The 17590-nt window shown below is 46.3% G+C and overlaps 1 protein-coding gene across 1 annotated transcript in view; it reads right to left on the reverse strand.

The window, feature by feature from the left end:
• ARIH1 (ariadne RBR E3 ubiquitin protein ligase 1) overlaps positions 1–17590 on the reverse strand; it is a 66819-nt gene that overhangs the window by 49037 nt on the left and 192 nt on the right. Inside the window, exon 2 of the mRNA XM_014953843.1 lies at positions 17321–17587. Coding sequence (XP_014809329.1) covers positions 17321–17587 — 267 coding nt within the window. The remainder of the gene's footprint in view (positions 1–17320; positions 17588–17590) is intronic.

The raw sequence follows: 17590 nt of genomic DNA on the forward strand, positions 1-17590 counted from the left end.
GGTGTTTTCCAATATTTCAGCTACACCTGCTTCCAGACAAGGAGATCTATGGTTTGATGACAGGATACAGAGAAATGTTAACCTTTATTTTATACATTTAACTTGAAGAACATTTTAGCTTCTGCTTCCTGTAGTTCTGGAGTATAAAGACAAACCTTTAAAGACCAAAGGCCCACGGGTATAGAGGCCCTGTGAAGTCCAGTGAGCTTTGCCACTGTACGATCCTTGAGGACCATGGACCAAGAGGTCTCCAAACATACAGAAACCATTTCTCACTTTTAATTCTTTGAGATTAGGGCTGTACAATCCTTGAGGACCATGGACCAAGAGGTCTCCAAACATACAGAACCCATTTCTCACTTTTAATTCTTTGAGATTAGGGAGCGCTATTGTTTTACTTCCTACAAAGGCTGTATCACCTAAAGTATTTCATTTCTCCTGGTGTCTCCCACCACAAGAGATCCTCATAAATGACCAAAAGCTCAGCTAATCCATGCAAGCACCACGAGCCCCAGCTCTGGTTTCCGGAGCTGCCGCTGAGTGACTACAGCTGAGGTAGGGAGAGAAGCAGAGTGGGAGCACATGGGTGCCAGAGTACGCTCCGGAATGGGTTTACTCAACCCATTGCCTCCCACTCAGGAATTTGCAAAGACTTGCCTTAAAAAGAGTAGGAGAAGGTGATGGCATCATTTCCATGCAATTCTTCCAGTTTACTATTTCGGTAGCTCCTTAATGTCTCCCATTGCGGAGGAAGCAAACAGCGCACAGCACTGCAGCCAGGCTGGGGACGGGGCAAGATTAAAAGCCCTAAAAGAGTTTTGGTTACTCTGAAGGTAAAGGTCCTGCAGGTTCTTCCAGGTAGAGTCCAGGTCCCCGGTAATCACCAACTTCTTCCTCGTGCCAAATCTACAGCCAACAACCAGTGTCTCCCAGCATTGCTTCTGGTAGGATGAAGAATCAATGAATGAAATAAATGGCTATTTAGAAAAAGCCATATCAGACCTCTGTGTCCCAATCACAAACAAGTAGTCACCTTCCCTGCTCATCCACAAAATACTCCTCGTATGAGCAGCGCCCACAAAGCCCCCTTCCCTCAGGTCATTACACACCACTGCTCTTCCAGACCCCCAGGCTCTGTTTTCCCCCTTTTATCACACACAACCCCAACCCTGTAAGAGTTCCCACCCCACTGCACTTCATTTTGACCAACGAGAGAGTCACTGCCCTGTTCCTGTGCACGTCCCATAAATGGATCCAGCTCCAAACAGGAAAACTGTTGCGTTTCCCCACACCACAAGCACTTGATATTTCTAGTCCCCCACCATTTCTCAGATAGACGGTCTCTACAAGGTTAGAAAAGACACAGAATCACAGAATGATATGAGATTGGAAGGGATGTCTGGAGATTATTTAGTCCAACCCCCCCTGCCAGAGCAGGTCCACCCGGAGCAGGTCCCACAGGAACGTGTCCAGGTGGGTTTGAATGTCTCCAGAGATGGAGACTCCACCCCCTCCCTGGGCAGCCTCTTCCAGGGCTCTGCCACCCTCCCAGCAAAGAAGTTCCTCCTCATGTTTAGATGGAACTTCTTATGTTCAAGTTTGTGCCCATTTCGCCTTGCCCTATCACTGGGCACCACTGAAAAAAGACTGGCCCCATCCTCCTGACACCCACCCTTTAAGTATTTATAGGTGTTGATCAGATGCCTCCTCAGTCTTCTCCAGACTAAAAAGACCCAGGTCCCTCAGCTTCTCCTCGTAAGAGAGATGCTTTAGGCCCCTAATCATCTTCGTAGCAGTTCCCTGTCCTTCTTGAACTGGGAAGCCCAGAACTGGACCCAGTGCTCCAGATGGGGCCTCCCCAGGGCAGAGTAGAGGGGAAGGATGACCTCCCTTGCCCTGCTGGCCACACTCCTTGATGTACCTCAGGATGCCATTGGCCTTCTTGGCCCCAAGGGCACATTGCTGGCTCATGGGCATTCTGTTACCCACACCTTGGGTATAGTTTCAATTCTGATCTCAAAACAGTATGACAACTCAAGAGTGTAGATCTTGAAGAAAATATCATATGTTGGTTCAAGAGGAACGCAGAACCATGCTTTGCTACAGAAAGAACCAATGCTGAACAAAGGCAGAGGAGTCTAGTGACTGGCCAATACCTACACTGAAATCCCTCGGCTTGGCCCACGAGCAGAGGTTGACCAGAACCAAGTAAGAAGTCTCCCTTGCACAAGATTTTAGAGACACCGAGTAAGACTCCAGAAACCCAGAAGGGCTTAGCTATGCACCAGCTCTACTTTTGCCTAGGAGATAAAGTAACAGCAACCTGGATTATTATTTTAGTTGGAAACAGGGCAGTAAAACACGCTTTTCAGAGCTTTCTCCAAAGAAGCTGCACCCCATCGCCACCAGACCAAGAAGCAGGAGCTTGGAAAGGATTTCTTTCAGCTGCAATACAAGCTCATGGAACCGCCGACCGCTCAGTGACGGGAGCACGACCACTTGCACGGGTACAAGTGAACCAGACGGAGGAGCTGACCCGGGTTAAGGGGGGGTCACTGGTTTGTTATAACCCAGATGGGGATCACCATGTGGCCAGACGGCCGAGTTGGCACAACTTGGACAATAGGGACTTGCTTCCAAGAAACGTGTTTGTGAAATCAGTCTGCTGCGAGCCATGTGTCAAGCACATCCAAGCTGGGTCTTCCCCACATCAACAGCCTCTCCACATCATCTGGTCCCAAAGTCTTTAAAATTCCCAGTCAGAGGTCCCATACTTGAGCATCCCACCAGCGACTTTAGCTTTCATCTCAGAAAGTGAAATCCAGAAAGGTCGTTTCTCATCAAGAAGGTGAATGCAACGGTTTGTCTTCTCTCTTCCCAAAGCTTTCTGGATTTGCAAGATCTTGAGGGATGTGGCTGCTCAGGAGTGCAGTCGAGCTCCTAAGAGGAGCAGAACCAACCCCTGTTTATATCATCATTACAGTGTCCAGGGGCTATATTCAGCTGGGCTACCAAACATAAGATTTTTGATAGTAAACTGTGGGAATCCTGCCAATCTCTACCAAGATGCATCCTCAGTGTAACCAAGTCATGAGGCCAGCAAGACAGAAATACACTGCTTTAGTCTTTTATTAGTCAATGTTGGGAAGAGGAGAAGTGGCATATGTCAGGTCAGCTCCCCATCAAGTTAATAAAAGGAAAACAACCCAAAGCGCTGCATTTGGGTTCCGGGGGAATGTTTTCTTCAGTGACTCAGCTTCGGAATGAACTGTGGATTTCTGGGAAAGTACAGGTCTGCCAGTGTGAGCTACAGAAACTGTCTTGTTTGCAGGCAGAAACAGAGGTAAAGGAATAAGAGGAATGTTACTTTACAACTGCTTTTTCCTTTAAATCATTCTAGAGAAGTCTGAGGTGTCTCAAAAAAAAAAAAAGGAGCTTTCCCTCCTTTTCCTTCACTCAAATACACATCCATAAATAAAGTTTACTCTTCCACTATAGTCAGCTTTGTTGTATATTATCAGATCCTAGTCCAGAGCTAGATTTATCCATAGGGCTGTACCCATTCCATGGGCTCTTCATGTCTGTCAGAAACTGGCACTGATGCCCCCCCCAACTTTGCTTTTGCTGCTTTAGGAACATTCAAAGGTGTCACCGTGTCGACAGGCCCTGGCTGGGCAGTGCATGCTGCCAGCAGATCAGTGGAGGTGTCAGAAGTTGTACTTCACCCCATTAAGAAATCTGTAGTGGGCAGTGGTCATACAGCCACACAGAACAGTTTAGATTACTTGCTTTTTGATGGCACTTTTACAGAAAGCATCTCACAGCACAATAGGCATCCGTGTTCTGCGTGTCCTTCTCAAAGAGGCCAAACCGCCGCTTCATTCCTGAAGATCTGTTATCGCACCTCATTCACAAAGATCTGCTCTAACAAAACAGCATCTGACCAAAAAAAAGTCTATTCCACTTAAATAAAACCCCCCACACCTGCAAAGTCCTTCCTAGGAGAGCATCCTATAGTATTTTGAGATGTCAGAAGACTATTTTTTTTCTCCTATGGTAACTTGGAGAAATAACAATACCATGGCATTGCTCCCAGTGTGTAGAAGAAATCAGGCAGACTCTGAAAGGATGAGAATATTTTTCTGACACCCAACACCACAGCAATACTGGGAAGGGTAAATTCCCAATACCTTGTCTTCTTTTTCCATAGACAATTCCCACAGCAGGTCCGTCTGTAGGCTCAAACATGTTCCAAGAAAACAACTAATTGATTTTCCGGATTAAGTTTTATAATTGTCTGCAAAGGTCTCTCAAATTGTCCTTTTCTTCCTCTCAAAGGTCCTTCCAGACGCTGATTAAAGACAGGCTGGCCTCTCCTCAGACAGGGTGCAAGCAGAGGGTCAGACCCCAAGGATCTCCAGCATAAACGTGTCTCTCAAATGCTGGTTAAGTCTCAAATTGTTGGGTGACCTGTCTCCCACCTGCTTTTGTTACTGGGTACTAAGGGAGTGATCTGGTCTGAGTATGACCAAACACAAAGACAGGTAAGTTGTTTATCACAGAAGAAAGATAGGATCCAGCCAAACTGGACGTCACCAAGACAACTGCCATTGAGCTGATTCCTCAAAATCAGTTGTTTCCAGGATAACCCCTGACTGTGAACAGCTTTACCCTGAAATGCTGCCAGCACAAACACCCGACAGTTATTGCAGTGCTTGATTACACAGCCTCTTCCTCTTCTGACAGGAACGAGAGCAGAAGGACAGGTTACCTCCTGCGGCAGAAGCCAGAGCTCTCAGACTTGCAGGTACTTGGGGGGAAATACTCACGATGGAAAAACCTTAAAGCAACATGCCTGTGCAGGCTGTGTCCTGAACCCTGACTCGCTTCAAAACATTACCATAATCATTGTCCAACAGGCAGACAGACAGGGAGAAGGAAATGGTACGGCGCGATGACTGCTTCCATCAGCACAATGCAGGAACACCCACAAAAATCAGTAAGTTGAAGATCTACCATGAAAACTAAACAAAAGCCACCCCAATTACAAGCTTCCCTCCTGGCAGTGGCCAGGCTGGCTCAAATGGGTTTTGATAACAGGGTCACTGGTGGCAGGCAACAGCTAACCCCCCTGAGACAACCTGCCTGATGAGAAACGCATGCTGCGCCGAGAAATTTTTAGCCAGTGGCACTTTGTAAGAGCATTACATAATTTTTATGGAGGAAAAAAAAAAAATCCTTAACAATATTCCATCTTATCTTTCTCCTCCGGGCCTCAGTTTGGTGAGCATCCAAGGTACTTCACTTCTCTGTCCCTTATTGCTTCTGATGTTGTCCTCAAAGCAGCACCCACTTTTACAAAGGATTCCCTCTGCGGCACTCGGACACTTGGTTTCACTTGAGCAGAAAGGGAAATTTCACCCACTCTGCCCAAGTGAAATTAAGAGTCCAAGTGCTGGAGAAGGAACGGTTTGTAGAAGCAGGTGCTGCTTTGAGGACAAGATCAGCAACACACTCTACAGCACTTCAGCAAAGAAAAAACCACCTCCCTTGGGCTGACTTCATCTCCCCACCGCTGCACAAAGGCCTTCCACTTGTTTCTGGTCGCACATACCTGGCTGAACTCTTGGGTAGACAATTCCATGCTGTGTCAGCGCAGCCAGTCATCACGCAGCCCAGATTTAACGAGCATCCCCATTTAGCAATCCAGCTCCACAACTGGATCCCAGTTCTTACCACCACCACCACCTCGTTTTCCCGACAGCAGCCCGTGCCCGTGGCTCATCTCTGCATCACGCAGCAGAAAGACGGATGCCTCGCCAAATTGCGATGCAAAACAGGAAGAGCTTAACCCTTTGAAGTATTTGCTGGCAAAATAGGTTTTGGACACACAGGATGTCAAACAGGCAGTAAATTTCCCCCGGTGATACCTATGCCTTGGTCTACAACCCTCAATTAAGGAAAAAAAATAATTTAGCCATCTTAACACTTTCAAACTAAATAGGGTCAAGAAATCATTGCCAATACAGCAACGTCTGGGGGATGTAATCTTTGGCAAAAGCCCCGGAGCAGATGTGGTTAGAGCTTATCTCACTTCTCTGCACCGAAGCAGCTATACCTGCAAAAGCACTTTTTTTTTTCCTTTCCTGCTGGCAGAAGGTGCATCTGCACTAGGAAAATCTGCCAGCATCCTTTTCCCAACGAGTCTCTTCTAGCTCAGAGACCATTTTTTAATGATGACTTTGCAGTTTACTTGCCATACTCTGCTCATTTAGTCTTACTTCCCTTTATAGCCAACAAAACAGAGCCCTGGCAAGATCCTATTTTATGAGGCGCAATTTCCACTCCAAGAAGTGATTTTGCCTGTTAACACCCCAAAACTTTTTCCTCTGAGGGTTCTGCAGAAGTCACCTTCGAAGAAAAGATATTCTGGAGGCAGGAAGAGTTCAGCAATTCCCTTGCTCGTTCTCACTCCCATCCTTTACCAAGATATATCTAAAATTGTAACTGCGGTCTCTTAACTGCTGCATGTATTTTTAACCAACTACCTGGGCTCCCTCAAATTAAGAGAAATTACTCTATTGGGATTCAATAACAAAACACAAAACGTACAAGCAGTGGGGGAGAATAGGAAACCTCCAACAACTTCACCATTTTCTCATTTAAGGGGTTTAAAGACTTGCCTCTACACAGACTCGTGCTCATTTAATCAGAATTGTTTCTAAAGCAGTTGAGTTAAAGCAGCAAGTCTATGCAGCAGACCCTCCGAAGCACCTGGAGCATCTCCCTTTCCATGGGGAATAGGAAATAAACCTATTCTTGTATGGACTGTGCACTAGCTGACGAGGATATCCCTTGTTCCTTTCCTGTTTAAATATTAATCATCAGACACCGGGCTTCTGCAAGAGAAAAAAACCCAGCTCATCAGTCTTGCTTTATAACTGATGTGAAGGCTGGCAATATGAATAGTTACGCTAATGACTGGCAGATAATTAAGTGCACTTAGAGGCACCCAGCCTCATCCAAATGACAGCGCTGCCGGCAGAGAGACCCTGGCAAGTGACAGCGGGCAGAAGAATTACACCAGGGTATGCGGGAATGACAGAGATCCCAAACATCTCCAAGCTCCCTCCCTTCAGATAGCTGCAGGATCAGCCATCCCAGGCATCCCCGAAGATGGCTACAAGCCTGGGCACTCCAGTGCCCTCCCAGAAGCTCTCGTCCCAGCTGAAAAATAAGCTTCAGATACACAAAGTTAGTTCCCAAACTAATGCGGATTAACAACACAAAGTAGGTGAGAGACTCAGAAATGAAGAAAGCCAGTCAAGAAGCAAGCATTTGACCAGGTTCTCAAGCATCACAACAGTTTCCATACAATTTCTGAACCCATTTCCAACACCTCAATACAGAATTCCCTATTGAAGGCAAAGTATCCCACGTTTCTAAACCTCAATAGTCCAAGACCTGTATCACATCCTACTTGATCTTTGCTGTCATACAGAACTACGCTTCACTTTAAGGCAAGGACTTATGGTCTGGGCTTACCAGAGCCTGTCAAAGCTCCCAGAAGAGAAACGAAGATGCTAACAATGTACTGGGGTGTTTTTCTTCCTATCTTTTTAATTAGAAGTTGCTGTTCAGCTGCAAAGCTGGATCACTTCTGAGCACCTCCTCTGGAGTCTAACCTTGCCAGGCCTTGGAAGGCTTCTCCTTTGGTCACCCCCCTGAGACACAGCTCTCCCACACATTCCCTCTTCTTCCCAGAAGAGGTCCTTAACTCCTCTTCTTTCCAGACCATTCTGTCCAGCTCTCAATTTCTCAGAACCCTGAGCCTGATTTGGATGGAGATTATTAGGAGTTAACTTTTAAAGTTCTTCTTCCTACACAGGAAAGCTCATTGTTTACTTATGTGAATTCTCCTGTTTTCCCCTAATCCCTCTCCGCATTTCTATCTGCCAGACAAAGGAATGCTGATTGCGTTTGTATGTTATTACACAAGAACACCCTCAATCCAAAGCTATCAGCTGCAAAAGGGATCAGTTTTGAAAAAACTATCCGGAGCTCTTTCTAAAGTTAAAATACGCACCTATAATTATACATGTTCCCAAAACAGGCCACAATAACATTGTGTAGATACACATGAACGTCTTTTGCTGACGGTAGGGAGTTGAGCAATTTCACCACCATCACTTGTGGCAAACGGAGCAAAGCAAGGGTCAACCAGTGGCTGACCAGTAAGAGCAGAGAGGAGGCCCCTTTAATCAGAGTTCACTGATCCCGTTCATTTTTTGGCCCTGCAAACAGCTGCCCCTATTGCAGGTTACAGGTGCACGTGTCTATACACCCCTGCATCTCAAAAAAGCAGTGTTTGGGATGAGTGTTACACACCCAAAGACACCTAAAGCTTGAGTTTTGTTTCAAGCCGAGCAGCAAGAGGAGCCTCCCACCACCAGCCTGGACTGCCTCCGCTCAGAAAACCAAAGAAAAACCCTAAAAGGAAGTTACCCAGAGTGAAGTACTTCACCACACAGTAACTACTTCACCAGTTTCCACACGCACACATCAAAGCAGCACGGGAAGGGTAAAATCAAGTATGTCCTGCCGTGATTTTTATATAATGGACTTGTTCAAATACCAGCTACTTCCTCTGTGGCTCTGAAAAAGTTTTGCTAAAGTAAACAGGTGAAATGCAGCTTCCAGCTTCGTACGCTCCCAGAGCTCACTCACCAGTGCCCCAGAGGCCGCCCCAGCTCTCCAAGGCCAGGCAGAAAGCAGAAACCTTCAGAACCACTTCACATTTTCATTTCTTTATCTTGGAAGAAATTCTTTTCATGCTTTCTCTTTAGGAATAGGCAGATGTAAGTTTAAAAAAAAATAAAAATCTTTGAACTAACACCCAAAGTCAGTTATTTTGCCTGTTAACTATTTTCAGGTGTAATTATACTGATTCTTCTGGTTCTACATTTTTAGTGCACATTCTCCACTTCAAGAGGACTTCAACTGAGCCCAAGCAGAATCCTTCTGAGCAGAACTTCTACTTATCCACTGGAAAACAGAGTTATCCCTCATCTGGTGCGCCCAAGTGGAATCCTTCTGAGCAGGAACTTCTACTTATCCACTGGAAAACAGAGTTATCCCTCATCTGGTGAAATAACACACAAAACATCACTCCATCAAGCACAGGCAATTTTTCTGAAGGGCTGTAAAGGCAATAAGCAAATATCCAAGCTTTTCGTTTCTAACATTGGGGATTATCTCCCTCCAGCTCCCAAATTCCTCAAATCACAGGGCAATCAAAAACTTGATCTTCTGTGAATTAACACGCACCTTTCCCCACCTGTAAAGGCATGTTCAGAGTGTCCCAGACCAAGAAGTCAGGCAGAGAATCGAGTCAGTCATATGAAAAACTTTTTTTCTTTCACACCTTTATGTTTCAGCCACAAGTACTTTCCCAGAAGACCTAATTTTCTGAAGCAGATGGCCAAGACAGGATCCTCGCACTGCTCATCTCTGGAAATGAAAGGTGGCACAGGGTGCTCTGGGATGTAAAAGTTTTAACTGAGGAAGATACAAATCCAAGAACGCTTTGAAAAAAAACTGGAAGAACTTCTTAATACTCCATAAGACAGTCATGGAGAAGCAGCGCTTGCCACTGAAGCTGTCTGGGGTCCATGCTTGTCCGAAGGGAGGGCCACCAAAGGGGTGCGTGTGTCCCTCCTAAGCCAGTTCTTTTTTCCTTCTTCACCAGGCAGTGGCAATGCCTCCCAACCAGCTGCCCCACCAGCTCTCAAATGCTGCCCAAAACAGCTGGGAGGACCAGTAGCAATGCCAAAAGGCACCACAATAGCCAACATGCTTGCACAAGGACTCTTCATGAGGGAGTATAGTGATAGGACAAGGGGGACAAGTTTTAAACTGAAAGAGGGGAGATTTACATTAGATATTAGGAAGAAATTCTTTGCTGTGAGGGTGGTGAGAGCCTGGCTCAGGTTGCCCAGAGAAGCTGTGGCTGCCCCATCCCTGGAGGGGTTCAAGGCCAGGTTGGAGGGGGCTTGGAGCAACCTGGTCTGGTGGGAGGTGTCCCTGCCCAGGGCAGGGGGTGGCACTGGGTGGGCTTTAAGGTCCCTTCCAACCCAAACCATTCCATGATTCTATAACATGCAAAGAAGCGGGCAGCTGAGCTACAATGGGAAGAAACAAATTAATTTTAAGTATTTATATGCCTTATCAGCTTCTTCCTTGTTCCAAGCAACTTTCATACTGTTGAAAGTTTGGATCTGAAAGGATTCCTGACATTTGGCAAAAGTTCTCAAGTCTCCAAAAACAGGGAAGAGACATGACGCAGAGAGTTGTGTTTGAGCGTTACGTACATAGAGTGGTTCAAACCCTCACCACAAAGAAGTACTCTGAATACCAAAAATAATTACTCAGCACTGCTACGCCGTGTAAACAAGGGACCTCTTTGGAAAGAGTGTCTGTAGCTATACAGACATTTCAAATTCTAAAAAGGCACCGATTTGTGAAGTGCAAACACTACCAAACTAAGCTACGTGTGAAACCCAACTACAGAGGAAGCCTCCCATAGCAGTTCTCAGAGTACTCATTTAAACAATATTTCCATCACAGCTCAAGATCAAAAGCTGAGGAATCAGAGACAGGCCAGACAAACTCAAAGTTTTCAGCCTTCCCAACAGCAAACACCTGGGATGGTGAAGCAGAATTTTCAGTATCAAATTAAAAAATTGTATTATTTTTTTTCCTCCAGCTCACATAGAGTTGGTCACGTCCTGGTTGCTCTGGTGCCTCCTGCACCGATACCCTCCAGGAGCTCGGCAGAGCGCTCTCAAACACGCAGACATCTGTATTCTGGGCCACACTCAAATGCACCATTTGGCATCACTGAGCAGCTACGAACCCTCCGCGTGTGTCTTACAATAAACGAGGCTACAATTCTCTTGCAGTTGCTGAAGCTCCTGAATGACTTCAAGAAATTCAGCAGCATTATATGCCTATATATACACCCAAAAGCCTCCACACACTCTCTACGGCTGCCAATAATCCAGCCACAAATAAGAGAAAGCACCACTTGCAATATTTTTAGATCCCTCTAACTCCAAAAGTAATGGAAGTCCAAAGGACTGAAAGCACAACCCCAAACAGGTAAATCACAGGGTGAACCACATGGAGAGCACTTTCAGCCTTCACAGTTACTTCCCATGGGAAGTGACAAACTTGGGGTTCTTTACCCAGTTACCAAAAGTTCAAAAAGGTCTTTCCTAAGCAGAGGGACAAACAGCTACACTCTCAAGAAAGAAAAGGCTCCTACAAAGTGTTTCTGTATTAAAACTTTAACTATTAAAGCACTATTATAAACACTGTTATAACACCAGGGCAGCTTGGAGTTCAACAATCGCTTCCTTGAATTGCTCTATTACCTCTGACTCCGAGCAGCAGAACCAATTGTTGTTTATCTCATTCATGGAGTAAAGAGGAAGAGAAATTATTTTCAAAATAGAAAATTGAAAACAATTCAACAGGTGCCACAGACACTTGGGGAGGTGCTTCACAGGGAGATACTTTTAACTTAGGAGTGAACAGCATCACTTGGAACAAATTTTAAAGCCCCTTAGGTCTCAGTTTTAGTCACAAGAAGCAGAGAGTGTCAAACTGAAATTCCATGTGCCGTGCTCCTGACTTTAACGTTGCTCACCAGACAGCACTAAACAAAGAGCTGGCAATATTTCTGTAGGGACACAGGACTGGCCTGTACTTCTACATCACGGCACAGCAACACAAAGAGCAGCAGAGGTCTGGGTCTTATTTCCCATTACAAACTATAAGTCAGGCAAGGCTAAAACTAAGGAGTCAGATCTTGAGATAAGTATATAAGTGTAAGCCATAGTTTCATTTTTAATGATCCCTTTAACACCCAGAAACAACTATTGTTTCACATCGAGGACCCCGAACGCTGCGGGCTCCATTACAACTTCTCCGGGGCACACCAACTTACAGCAGAAATAACACTCCTGCTTTGCATGGCAAGTATGGTCCTGCTCAATAAATTAAACCCACAGGGAATAGCAATAACCATATTTACTGTTTGTTTCTCACTTTCTGAAACAAATGTTTAAGGGCAGCTAAAAAGAATAAGAGTGTTTTCAGTTTCACTTTGAAAGTTTCCCCAGTACTCGCCAGTCCCCACCTGCATCCGCAAGGCCCCCGGGAGAAGGCTGCTGTGTTGTGATTTTTGCAAAACTATGTTGAAACAAAAGAAACCAGCATCAATTTATATATTTTTTTTTCACTCATGGCCAGCCATGAGATTTACATTTGGCCTAACAGAAATCTAAAGCACTAAGCAAATAGGTCATTTAAGTACAAAGTTTAAATTACCCTGGAGACTCAACAGATAGAACAAGACTCTTCTACCTGGTAATGCTGAAATTTGCAATAATTCTAAAAAAAAAAAAGTCTATTATATTCAGAATTACATGTCTTTGCAACCAGGGAACAGGTACCATGGCACTTCCAAAAGCCTTGCAGCAATGGCTTACACAAGATCTCAGGAACGTTTTGTCACAGCGAAGTTTACTCCATTCCTCGGAAATATTAAACGCATTCCTCCTATAATGAAACACCTTATAAACACCACGTGACAGAAACACGGAGTTTAACAAAGCATTTCCTTCCAGCATCATAACATTTAGGGCCCCACCAAGGATTTTATTACCAAATAAGTAGCCACACAGTAAGTTGGAGGCTGGCAAACCCACCTCGTGCCGGCAGCGCAAGAGGACCCAAATGCAAGAAGCATCAGCCCGAAGCACTGCCACCCACAGACTCCCACCTAATGCTCGTCAAGCAGCTTCAAGTACTCCGAGTCTTCAAGATGTCATATCTAACATTAAATACAATTTTAAGCACAACCCCGTACAACAGCAGCAATTCCCGGTGCTCGTTGGCAAGTCATTCCCATTTCAGACAACGTATTTGGGATGTGTTGCCCATAGCACCGAGTTACACCACAAATTCCCTAAGATACGGCCGGGAATTAGGACGTTTTGTCCAAAGCCACTGTTTAATAAAACCCTTTTTGCCAAGCAACAATGGGTTGGTTTGCACTTGCCATAACAGAGGGCTATTTAACAGCAGGGCTGCAGCGTTCCGGGGGGTATCTGCACCGCTTCAGCTCTGCCGGCCTCTCCAGAACACCGCTCCTCAACAGATATAACAAGTACAGCATTGTAATTTAGGGGTGGCCTGGGGTTTCAGCTTATTTTAAGGTCAAAGCTCCTACCCGGTTACCTTACTTCCAAAGAAGTCATCCAGCTTTGTCAGCTAAATGAGAAACCAACATTTGGTACAAATGCTCTGATGTTACACAGGCATTTCAAATACTAAAATTTCTAAAGTTAGAATCACAGGATGGTTAGAGTTGGAAGGGACCTCAAGGACCATCCAGTGCCACCCAAAGCCCTGGGCAGGGACACCTCCCACCAGCCCAGGTTGCTCCAAGCCCCCTCCAACCTGGCCTTGAACCCCTCCAGGGATGGGGCAGCCACAGCTTCTCGGGGCAACCTGGGCCAGGCTCTCACCAAATTCTACAATTCTTACCTGTTCTACTCTGAAGAACCCTATTTTAAAGGCTACAGTAAAGAGAAAAGATATTTTTGAGCTGGATAAACTTTTATTGGATCCAGTGATGCCACCTCCCTCCAAGAGAAAGCCCAGGTTTGAAGCTCAACATGCTCAAAACCTCCACATCCAGGATCCTGCTCCCTGCTGCGTGGTGGGGAAAAAAAGAAAAGGCTCAACTCCCTTTTTGTGCACTTTGTTTTAAAATATCAACTACCTCAGTATTTTCAACACCTCACCATTACAAAGTCCAGAAAGAATGACAATGGGCAGTGACGTCACAATGATGTCATTGGAATGCTCCAGAAAAAGGTGACCGAAAAGGGGAAGTGAAGCCAACTCAGAAATACTGAAATGGCACAAACTTGCACCAAGGGGAACACACATCAAATGATTCCCTGTGTAATTACCGTGATACAATGGAAGCCATGCTCTGATCTGAGGCAGGGTTTAAAAGTCCCAGCAAATCAACAGCACAAGGTGAAGGGACTTATTCATACCCCTAGTTTTGCATTCAGGGAGGAAGGGGAATTTTTGTTGCCAGACTATGAGCAAAAGTGCTACATATTTTGCAAAAATCAACATTAAACACCTGAAATCCAACTTATGCTCAGACAAGAAAGAGTAAACACAAAATATCCTGAATACTGGAGTTCTGAAAACTCCTGAGGTCACTGCGAATTTCAGTGGTCTTAGAAGACCAAGCAATAAAAAGAAGGTAACAGTTTGGTGCCAAGAGGCCATCTTCAAGTGTCCATTACAGGCTACAGTGCAAATTACAGCCTCTCGAACCAGTAAATTCACCCCAAGTCAGCTACTACTTCTGCAAAGTCTTCCTCGGATCAAATCCCTGTCCTGAGAAGTTCATGTTTTTCGTATACAGCTTGTATTCAGAAATGACTACAGGGCTGGGAGAATGAATTTAATTCAGTCCCTCCAAGCAGTATTACTACCAGCTAATAAACTGTTCAAGCACAGTGTTTTAATAGGGACAAAGGCCATTCAATACGGCCAGCTGTACCTGCCGCGGCTCAGATATCCCCTTGCAGACACTTCATGTGGCTCATTGATACCTTTTCCTCTCACTGCTGCTGCAAAGCTGATCAACTGAAAAAAACAAAACCCTATTGATACCTTGTTTCTGATCAGAAAACAGCAACTTTGCTACTTAGAGGATGCAACTGAAGTTTTCAGGTATGGGAACTTCTGGATTACATCCTCACTTCAGCAAGTTCCCAAGCACTAAGAAACGCACCCACAGCCATCATCCTCTGACACCAAGAGCCCAACACAGACACACAGAGACCAAAGCCACCCCAGGACTCAGCTGGAACAAGTGAATCACAGCGCTGCAACCGAGGATCCGCAGCAGGATCCTGAGCCAATGTGACTCCAGAAAAGGTTTACTGAACCAGAAAAGCAGCAGCAGCAATCCTGGTTGGGCGCCAGAAGCAAGGAAATAAACAGAACAGAGCCCTGGAAGATTTCACCACCAGCAACAGAAGCTGGGATGAGCAAATACCGAGGCACCAACTGAATTGGGTTAACTTACCTCTGAACAGACTGGAAATCTAAAGGCAGTAAGCTGGCATTTAAAAGCAATTCGGAGCAACTGAATGTTTTCCTACCCTCTTCTGACACATTCCAGGGCTTCAGCTGATTTTAGGTCCTGAGTTTACCCAGGACATTGTGAACAAACTGGCTTCCTGCACTCTGCTCTGTTAAACCAGGAATAACTACTGCAAACCTAACGCAAGGAACTAAAGAAGGACAGGCAGCCACAGCGGTTCTGTGTAGGTGGTTGCGAGGCTTCTGCAGAGCCCAGTGCAGCCAAGTCCACCACAGGGTCAGATCTCCCACCACCACTCCAGGGACAGGAGCAGAAGAAGGGTCTCTTGACCTACATCAACTTCTTTCCACCAGTTGTGCAACTCAGAGGTCAAGTACACAAGTGGTACAGCTCAAAGTTAGTATAAAACGGGTGGGAGGGAGGGAGGAAAAGCCACACAGACCAAAACCCAGGACTTTGTCTAAGAAATAAGTTCATGAAGAACATGTAGACAAGTCCACCGTTCCACCGGGTCAGGAAAATGCATGAGCAGAAACACTCACTACTCCTCATGGGCAGGAACTTTTCCACCACTCGCGCAAAAACAGGACAAATGGTAGAAGCTGTTCAATACAATCAGTTCAGATCGTTATTTTCACTGTTTTAGTCATTAAATACAGACTCATCGTTTTAATCGTTGTTTCAAGGAGTAAAAACTTTTAAGTTATCAAATATTTGTGTGCCTGCTTGCCATTTGTTTCCCTCCCTATATTAGGATCAGTAACTGGTAGCAAAGAAGCATCCGTACTTAACCACGAGATCATCTTTAACTGCAGGGTAATCAGCTAATCTAGACAAGACTCCTTTATTCAGCTTTACATACACAGCACTATTATTAAAGTCATAAACTTTAATTTGACTCAAGAACTGCCATTTACTAATTTAGTAGGCAAATACTTTTACGGTTGTTTGCATCAAGCTCCATATAAACTACAGTGGATTTACAGCACATAAAACAACATTTTAAAGCTGCTATTATGGCCACTGTAGAGCAGTGAATAGTTGGGCAAATGCATTCACTAAAGTATCTCGTATTTAAACGGATTTACCGAGACCAGAAGTACACACAAGCAGCAAAACAACTGCTTTCTGGGCACTGTTATGTCCTTCAATATTTAACATCCACAGATTTCACTGCTCCTGTTTGCATATTGGAAAAGGAGAAGCGTTTTCTATTTACTTGCTATAACTCTGAATAACGTCAAGTAAACGGGAACAAAAGAAAACCCACGCACTCTGGTCACCTGCAGAAAAAGTGAATGGCATCAGAAACTTTGCGGGAAGCTGGAGCAAAACCCTGCCATAAACATTTAGAAAGGGATGTGAAATAGTTTCAGTGGCTTGATATTTTCCAAAAGCTCAAGAGCCAACAGATAAGACTTTCATCTGCAAACAGTAAACGTTGTTTTGAACTCGATTTCGATGTTTAAGCAGCCTGCTTAAAAACCGGGGGTAAAAAAAAGTTACCGATTCGAAGGGATTGCTTGAATCCTTCCTGGTGTGTGCTGGAAATGAACAGGACGAGGTTCAACCCCAGGAGAAGGAGTGTTTGTATGTGGCGGGGAGGGGGGAAGGGAGGCGGCAGCAGAGCCAGAGTGGTGCCTGGCTGCCTCCCCTCGAATTCCAGAGCTCGCCATGGACCCATCGGCTCACCCGAGGAACTGTGGGGGCTCAAACACACACACACGCCCCCCCGCCCCCCAAGCCAGCGTGAGGGCGGAGGGCGAGAGAGGCAACACACAGATTCCCTGGAAACCACACAAAGAACCAGGAGCCCTTTTAAAGCCCGGGGCCTCGTTCCCGACGCTTCCACGGCAGGAAGCAAGCTCCCGGCCTGCCCCGAGCGGCCTCCCCCGGGGGAGAGGGGTACCGAGGACCCCCCTGGCTTCCCCCGGGGAGGGGCGAGGGGCTCCCCCGAAGTATGTGTGTGTGAGGAGGGGGGGTTAGGCCGCGGGAGGGCCGGGCCCGGCGCCCCTCAGGCGAGGCCCGTTGGCGGCGCGGGCCTCCACCCCCCCTCTCCGTGTCCCCGTCCCCCTCCAGGGTGCCGGTACCGGTGCAGGGGGGGGGTTGTCTCACCTGGATGACCTCGTTGACCTCGCGGATACACTCCACCATGTGCTGCAGGATCTGCTCGGCCGTCAGCACCTCGTAGCGATAATCCTCCTCCTGCTCGGGGCCGCCGCCGCCGCCGGGGCCCGGCCCGCCGCCCAGGCCGCCTCCACCGCCGCCGCTGCCGGGCCCCAGCCCTCCCGTTTCACCGCCCAACAGCCCGTCGCGCTCCCCGCCGACGCGCAGCCCGGGCTCCACCAGCTCCACCTCGCCCAGGTCCAGGTTATCGTCGGGCTC

This window comes from Calidris pugnax, unplaced genomic scaffold (genome assembly GCF_001431845.1).
Source record: "Calidris pugnax isolate Ruff unplaced genomic scaffold, ASM143184v1 scaffold237, whole genome shotgun sequence".
NCBI lineage: Eukaryota > Metazoa > Chordata > Aves > Charadriiformes > Scolopacidae > Calidris > Calidris pugnax.